This window comes from Bos indicus x Bos taurus, chromosome 19 (genome assembly GCF_003369695.1).
Source record: "Bos indicus x Bos taurus breed Angus x Brahman F1 hybrid chromosome 19, Bos_hybrid_MaternalHap_v2.0, whole genome shotgun sequence".
Lineage (NCBI taxonomy): Eukaryota > Metazoa > Chordata > Mammalia > Artiodactyla > Bovidae > Bos > Bos indicus x Bos taurus.
Window position 1 is genome coordinate 25,168,517 of NC_040094.1, and position 9,174 is coordinate 25,177,690.

Below are 9,174 nucleotides of genomic sequence, written 5' to 3' on the forward strand. Positions count from 1 at the left end.
GGAAAATCTAAAATACATAAAAATTCAATAAAATAGCATTCATGTACCATTTTTTAACTTTTAAAATGACTAGAGTATGTAACCCAACCAATCAAGGAATTAATTAAAATAAACAGCTCAAAAATTTAAAAGCCATAATATTAAAATAGCATTATGGGAAGAATTCTGTTTAACTTTACTACCAATAAAATAAGAAAAGTATGTTATGATAATAAATGCAAACAACATGGTTTATCTTTTAATGCTACTGCTGCTGCTAAGTCGCTTCAGTCGTGTCCGACTCTGTGCGACCCCATAGACAGCAGCCCACCAGGCTCCCCTGTCCCTGGGATTCTCCAGGCAAGAACACTGGAGTGGGTTGCCATTTCCTTCTCCAATGCATCAAAGTGAAAAGTCAAAGTGAAGTCGCTCAGTCGTGTCCGACTCTTCACAACCCCATGGACTGCAGCCTACCAGGCTCCTCCATCCATGGGATTTTCCAGGCAAGAGTACTGGAGTGGGGTGCCATTGCCTTCTCCATATCTTTTAACAGCAAAGTTGAATTTAAGGCAAATGACATTAAACAGACCAAAATGCATTGCTATAATAAAAAAGATTAAAAGTTCCTTTTGGAATCAGGTTAGAAGAGATGCTGTAGATAGGAGAATACACTATGGAAAAATGAGGTAAGAGTAAAATGATATGAATATGTGAGTAAAGACAGATAAGTAAAAGGTACATAGATCAACAGAAGAGAAGAGAGTCCAGAAATAGATACACCCATACGAAGTCAATTGACTTCACACACAGGTGACCTGGTAATTCAGTGGGGAAAGGGACAGTGTCCTTCAACAATTAAAAAACTGGGTACAATGAAAATGTCCCTCAAAAGGTGAATGAATGAACAAACTGTGCCATATTTATACAGTGGAATACTACTCCATAATAAAAAGAAACCACTGAGGCATAGAATTATATAGCTAAATCTACAAAACATTGTGTAGTGCTAAATATATCAGATACAAAAGAGTACGTATAAATGATTCCATTTGTATGAACTTCAAAATCAGGCAAGCCTAATCTATAACTATAGAGATCAAATAAATAGAAATCAGATTGGTGGTCAGGTATGGGATTTTGATTTCAAAGGGTCACAGCAAATTTTGAAGTGGTGGAATTATTACAGCTTTGGATTGGGATAGAGGCTATATGAATGCTTATACTTATCAAAGTTCATTGAGCTGTACATTTTACATGGGTATATTGTCTTGTATGTAAACTATACATCAAGAAAATTGAAATATACATGTGTGTGTCCTCTTATTCCCATATCCTTGTTCTTATCATAGAAGGTCAATTATTTATAAATTTGTCAATTATCAATTCAGTTCAGTGGCTCAGTCATATCCAACTCTTTGCGACCCCATGGACTGCAGCATGCCAGACTTCCCTGTCCATCACCAGCTCCCAGAGTTTACTCAAACTCGTGTCCATTGAGTCGGTGATGCCATCCAACTGTCTCTTCCTCTGTCACCCCTTTCTCCTCCTGCCTTCAATCTTTCCCAGCATCAGGGTCTTTTTAAATGAGTCAGTTCTTCACATCAGGTGGCCTAAGTACTGGAGTTTCAGCTTCATCATCAGTCCTTCCAATGAATATTCAGGACTGATTTCCTTTAAGATGGACTGGTTGGATCTCCTTGCTGTCCAAGGGACTCTCAAGAGTCTTCTCCAATACCACAGTTAGAAAGCATCAATTTTTCAGTGCTCAGCTTTCTTTATAGTCCAGCTCTCACATCCATACATGACTACCAGAAAAACCATAGCTTTGACTAAATGGACATTTGTTAGCAAAGTAATGTCTCTGCTTTTTAATATGCTATCTAGGTTGATTATAGCTTTTCTTCCAAGGAGGAAGGATCTTTTAATTTCATGGCTGCAGTAACCATCTGCAGTGATTTTGGAGCCCCCCAAAATAAAGTCTGACACTATTTCCACTGTTTCCCCATCCATTTGCCATGAAGTGATGGGACCAGATGCCATGATCTTAGTTTTCTGAATGTTGAGTTTTAAGCCAACTTTTTCACTCTCCTCTTTCACTTTCATCAAGAGGCTCTTTAGTTCTTCTTCACTTTCTGCCTTAAGTGTGGTGTCATCTGCATATCTGAGGTTATTGATATTTCTCCCAGCAATCTTAATTACAGTTTGTGCTTCATCCAGTCCAGCATTTCTCATGATGTACTCTGCATATAAGTTAAGTAAGCATGGTGACAACATATAGCCTTGATGTACTCCTTTCCCAATTTGAAACCAGTCTGTTGTTCCATGTCCAGTTCTAACTGTTGCTTCTTGACCTCATCCAGGTTTCTCAGGAGGCAGGTCAGGTGGTCTGGTATTCCCATCTCTAAGAATTTTCCACAGTTTGTTGTGATCCACACAGTCAAAGACTTTGGCATAGTCAATAAAGCAGAAGTAGATGTTTTTCTGGAACTCACTTGCTATTTTGATGATCCAGCAGATGTTGGCAATTTGATATCTAGTTCCTCTGCCTTTTCTAAATCCAACTTGAACATCTGGAAGTTCACGGTTCACATACTGTTGAAGCCTGGCTTGGAGAATTTTGAGCATTACTTTGCTAGCCTGTGAGATGAGTGCAATTGTGTGGTAGTTTGAGCATTCTTTGGCTTTGCCTTTCTTTGGGATTGGAATGAAAACTGACCTTTTCCAGTACTGTGACCACTGCTGAGTTTTCCAAATTTTCTTAAATTGTCAATTTTGTGGTCATTCAATTACCACTTCATGTTTTTTCCATTTGCTTTTCCCTGGTTAACATTGACTTGAGCATCTTTTCATATTGTTTATTCATTTTTTAATATAAATTTATTTATTTTAATTGGAGGCTAACTACTTTACAATATTGTATTGGTTTTGCCATACATTGACATGAATCCACCACGGGTGTACATGTGTTCCCCATCCTGAACCCCCCTCCCACCTCTCTCCCCATACCATCCCTCTGGGTCATCCCAGTGTACCAGGCCCGAGCATCCTGTATCATGCATGGAACCTGGACTGGTGATTCATTTCACATATGATAATATACATGTTCCAATGCCATTCTCCCAAATCATCCCAGCCTTGCCCTTTAAAAGCTTCTCCACAACAAAGGAAACGATAAGCAAGGTGAAAAGACAGCCTTCAGAATGGGAGAAAATAATAGCAAATGAAGCAACTGACAAACAACTAATCTCAAAAATATACAAGCAACTCCTGCAGCTCAATTCCAGAAAAATAAATGACCCAATCAAAAAAATGAGCCAAAGAACTAAGCAGACATTTCTCCAAAGAAGACATACAGATGGCTAACAAACACCTGAAAAGATGCTCAACATCATTATCAGAGAAATGCAAATCAAAACCACAATGAGGTACCATTTCACGCCGGTCAGAATGGCTGTGATCCAAAAGTCTACAAGCAATAAATGCTGGAGAGGATGTGGAGAAAAGGGAACCCTCTTACACTGTTGGTGGGAATGCAAACTAGTACAGCCACTATGGAGAAGAGTGTGGAAATTCCTTAAAAAACTGGAAATAGAACTGCCATATGACCCAGCAATCCCACTGCTGGGCATACACACCAAGGAAACCAGAATTGAAAGAAACACGTGTACCCCAATGTTCATCACAGCACTGTTTATAATAGCCAGGACATGGAAGCAACCTAGATGTCCATCAGCAGATGAATGGATAAGAAAGCAGTGGTACATATACACAATGGAATATTACTCAGCCATTAAAAAGAGTACATTTGAATCAGTTCTAATGAGGTAGATGAAACTGGAGCCGATTATACAGAGTGAAGTAAGCCAGAAAGAAAAACACCAATACAGTATACTTATGCATATATATGGAATTTAGAAAGATGGTAACAATAACCCTGTATGCAAGACAGCAAAAGAGATACAGATGTATAGAACAGTCTTTTGGACATATTGTTTATTCTTGATGAATTTTCTCTTAATGTTCTTTATACATTTTTTTCTGTTCGGCTATCATTTTACTCTAATGCTATTTGTAGGAGTTCTCTGGATATTTTGAATTTTAATCTTGTGTCTATTAGACATGTTATAGTCTGTCTGTTCTCTTTCTTATTTTTTCATACTATTTTCATGTTTATGCAGTGAAATATGTCAAACTTCTCTATATCAAAATAAGTTTGTCAGTTTCCAAAAAATAATTTCATTGAGAATTTGATTTGATTGCATTGAATGTTTCTGAGGAAAACCAATGTTAAAATTTGAGATTTCAAAGTTTGTCAAAATGAACTGTCAAAATGAACTTGTCAAATGGATTCATTTTACTATACAAAATTGACTCTTCAAATGTAAATCAAAACTAGAATAAGGTATCATCTCACTGCAGTTAGAATGGCTATCATTAAAAAGTCTATAAATAATAAATGCTGGAGAGGGTGTGGAGAAACAGGAGCCCCTCCTACACTCTTGGTGGGAATGTAAATTGGTGCAGCACTATGGAAAACAGTATGCAGTTTCCTTAAAAAACTAAAAATAGAGTTACCATATAACCCTGCAGTCCCACTCCTGGGCATATACCTAGAAAAAATGAAAACTATAATTTTAAAAGATACATACTCCACAATGCTCACAGCAGCACTATTTACAATAGCCAAGACATGGAACCAACCTAAATGTCCATCAGCAGATGGATAGATAAGAAGATGTGATACAAACACACACACACACACACTAGAATATTACTTGGCCATGAAAAGGAATGAAATACACAGATGAGCCTAGAGATTATCATTCTAAATGAAATAAGTCAGACAGAGAAAGACAAATATCATATAATATCACTTACATGTAGAATCTTAAAAAATGATAAAAATGAACTTATTTATAAAACAGACACAGACTCGTAGACACAGAAAAAAAACTGATGGTTACCAAAGGGGTCAGAAGGAGAGGGATGCCTTAGGAATTTGGAATTAACAGATATGATGACCCCAGATGGGTTGGAACCAGATGGTTGATGACATTGACTCTTGGTTACATCATCATCAACAAATCAGAAAACTGACCATGAGTGATCATGGACCCCATAACCCTGTCCCCAGCAAGTAATCCCTTCTTCTTTTCCCAATATAATCTCTGAGTAAGACTTGGCAAGTGGGAGTTGGTTCTTTGGGACATGATTTCACATTCTCCCCAGGATTGCGAACTTCCTCAATAAAGGAAGCTTTCCTTTTACCCAACACTTGTCTATCAGCATTGGATTCTTGAGCAATGAGGAGCTGAACTTGAGTTTGGTAACAAGGTCAAAAAAACATAAGGTAGACACAAAAATAAATCAGAGGGAGAGAAAAAGCTAAGATATACAATGATGTAAAAAATGTGCACAGGAAAGTGAATAGGACACATTTAGGGGAGGCTGGGAGGTTGTGAAGTGTGGATCTTATTTCACACTGATCTAAGAGCATAATTATTTTAAAATAATACCAGAATCAAAGCAAAGTTATAACTTAAAAAAAAAAAAACTCCTGCATTATATTAGTGTAAGCATGCAAAGTGTGAGTTTCATTTAAAAAGCTAATCTTACAATGTGCTTTTAGAGGGTCCCATAAGGAAGAAAAAGAGGAAGACCTTGCTACAAGATCATCAAGACCTCTTTCCCTAGTTCAACTAAGCAACTACACTTTACCTATTGAATGATTATGTTCTATGCCATTTTAACAAAAGTTTACATAGTGACAAAAAAGTCTGAAATAATATTTCAGTATTAATATATCTCCTACATAAAATTGTGTGGAAATACCAACCTTATCATCAAAGAGAGAAGTGAATTTTCTTTCTACAAATGACTCTTCTGAGAGCTCCCTTCATGTCTCTGTTCCTCAGGCTGTAGATGAAGGGGTTCAGCATGGGGGCCACCACAGTGTACATCATAGACATGACAGTCTCCTTAACAATGGAATTATTAGCTAATGGGCATAAATAGAGACCAATAATTGTCCCATAGAAGAGACACACCACGGTGAGGTGGGAGCCACAGGTGGAGAAGGCTTTGCAGATGCCCTTGGCAGAAGGGACCTTGAGGATGGAGGACACGATTTGTGCATAAGACATGATGATTAGTAGGAATGGGATGACGATAATGAGCCCTCCGACGAAAAATATCACCAACTCATTCACTCGAGTGTCAGAGCAGGACAGCTTCAGCAGAGCAGACAAATCACAGAAAAAATGGGGGATCACATTGTCTTCACAAAAATGCAGCCTGGCCATGAGCAGGGTGTGCAACATGGCATGGAACGTGGTCAGCACCCAGGGCAGCACCACCAGGAAGAGACAGAGCCTGGGGCTCATGATGGTGGTGTAGTGCAGGGGGAAGCAGATGGCCACGTAACGGTCATAGGCCATGGCCACAAGGAGGAAGTCCTCCAGGTCTCCAAAGAACAGGAAGAAGTACATTTGTGTCAGGCAGCCAGCATAGGGGATGGACAGGTCTTGGCTCTGCATGTTCTGCAGCAACTTGGGCATTGTGACAGAGGAGAAGCAGAGGTCAGAGAAAGACAGGTTACTGAGAAACAAATACATGGGTGTGTGGAGGTGGGGGTCCAGGCAAATGAGGACGAGGATGAGAAGGTTCCCCAGGACGGTGGTAACATACATGGCCAGGAACAGGGCGTAGAACAGGTTCTGATGCTCTGACTTGATGGGCAGTCCCAGCAGGAGGAACTCTGAGATAGTAGTTTGATTCCTTCCTGTCATGTTCTGTCTCCAGTATCTTTAGGAAGAAGTAATACTGTCCTTGAAAACCTGAATTTCAGAATGAACTTATTTCTATGATAAACGGCTCATAGGTGCTTTGTAAAACTATTTTATATTTTTCTCATCACAATAATTACAATCTTTACAGGACCCAAATTCTCTATAATTAGAATCTCTATCATTGGAAATGACTTATTTTCTTCATTTCTCTTTAACATGAAACAATATTCCACCTTACCTAAAACATTCTTATCCCTTAGCTTCTGAGACACATAATACATTGGTTTTTCCCATACTTGCCTGGTCAGACATCCTCAATACTCTACTGGCTTCTGTTTTGTCTCTATCTTCAACTTGATTGATGTTGCAGGGTTTTTTCCTAAACACTGTTCTCTTATAAGTTTATATACCATCAGAAAAAGGCTTCCCAGGTGGTGCTAGTGGTAAGGAACCTGCCTGCCAATGCAGAGACAGTGGAGCCTGGAGGGTTACAGTCCATGGGGTTGCAGATTTGGACAAGATTGAAGCGACTTAACACACATGCACCAAGAAGAACTCATCTACTTCAATGGCTTGATTACCATTTAAACTTCAGTTGTAGATGTCTCTCTAAACCATATAATAATATACTCAATTGCTTGGGTAATATCTCTACTTGGATAGTACATCTACATCTTCAGTTAAACAGATTCCAAAAGAAACACAAGATCTCCCTTTGTGCCTCACCCAATTCCCTCCCCCTCTAAACTTCCATATCCCAGAAGAAGACTTCCAGGTTATCCAGATAAAGCTTGAGAGTCTTCTTTCATTTCCTCCTTCTGTTATCAATACCCAACATCTGTCAAAAAGATCTAGAAATTCTTTCTCCTTCAACCACTCCTTATCCACACTGTCACCACCTTAGATCAGCCTGACACCACATCTTGTTTGTACTATTGGAAAAATCTGTTTTGTGGAAAAAAAAATGCTACTGGAATATAGTTGATTTACAATGTTGTGTTAGTTTCAGGTGTATAGCAAAGTGAATCAGGTGTGTGTGTGTGTATGCGTGTGCGTGTGCGCACACATACTCAGTCATGTCCAACTCTGCAACTTCATGGACTGTAGCCCAGAAGGCTTCTCTGTCCATGGAATTTCCTAAGCAAGAATACTGCAGTGGGTTGCCATTTCCTATTCCTGGGGACCTTCCTGACCCAGGGATCAAACCCTTGTCTCTGGATATATATATATATATATATATATATATATATATATCCACTCTTTTTTAGATTCTTTTCCCAGATAGGCCATTACAGAGTATTGAGTATAGTTCCCTGTGCTATACCTTAGGTTCTTATTAGTTATCTATTATATATATATAATATATATTATATGTAGTAGGGTGTATATGTCAATCTCAATCTTTGGAACAACCTCTTAATTTATCTCCCTGCTTCCATACTTGAAACCATCTACATCGGTATCTTTCATCATAGTGAGCATTCTAAGATGAAAAATGGATGACCATTCTCCATAAAGTCTTTGTGGATTCCCGTTGCTTTTAACATAAAGGCAAATTCCTCAAAGGCAAATTCCCTTCAAAAAGTGACTCATGACCTGACCCTTGCCTAACTCCGAAACTCCATCTGGCCCCACAACTGTGCTCACATTTCACTCTCCAGCAAAGCTGGACTAAACACAACACTCTGCTCCAACACTTTGCACTCACTGTTCCTCTTCCCTAGAGTTCTCTCCCTTCTGCTCCCTCTTTTCCCATGGCTTCCCGTATTCGCCTTTCACATATGTTTCATGTCATTTGCCCTGCAAACCCTCCCTATCTCCCACAGGCCAGAGGAGAATGCACTGCTATGTTCCCAAGCATCCTTCTTGTCCCCACAGCACTCCAGGACAATGGGATCATTTCTCTATGGCTGCCTTCTTCACCGGATTATAAACTACACATAGGAAAGGGTCACGTCTGCCTTCACAGCCGCCACAGAGGCAGCACCCAGCCCAGTGCCTGGATACAGATGGTGTTTCATAAATATCCATTGGTCGTGTTTCAGGTTGTGATGTGCATTCCTCCAGCTTTAAAGCCAGCAAAACTCCTTTTAAGTTAGAATCACTACTCTTACTAACTCCTCCCAGGACAGAAACTCACCACCTTCAACCATTTAGCACTAAATTTGACCATGTGTTACAAAATGTATGGAGCAATGTTGCCCCCATGGTATTTATTCTTGTACCTCAGACACACTGTATGAATGCTCAGTCTCTTGTTCGTGTCCAACTCTTTTTGATCCCATGGACTGTAACTCGTCAGACTCCTCTGCCCGTGGGATTTCCCAGGCAAGAATACTGGAGCGGATTGCCATTTCCTTCTCCAAGGGAATCTTCCCAACCCAGGGATCGAACCCGAATCTCCTGC

The 9,174-nt window shown here is 39.4% G+C and overlaps 1 protein-coding gene across 1 annotated transcript; it reads right to left on the reverse strand.

Annotated features, from left to right (window-relative positions):
- Positions 1-5,822: 5,822 nt before the first annotated feature.
- LOC113877902 (olfactory receptor-like protein DTMT) lies at positions 5,823-6,767 on the reverse strand. Its single transcript, XM_027518547.1, has one exon. The coding sequence runs from the start codon at positions 6,765-6,767 to the stop codon at positions 5,823-5,825; it is 945 nt and encodes a 314-aa protein (XP_027374348.1).
- Positions 6,768-9,174: the final 2,407 nt, after the last annotated feature.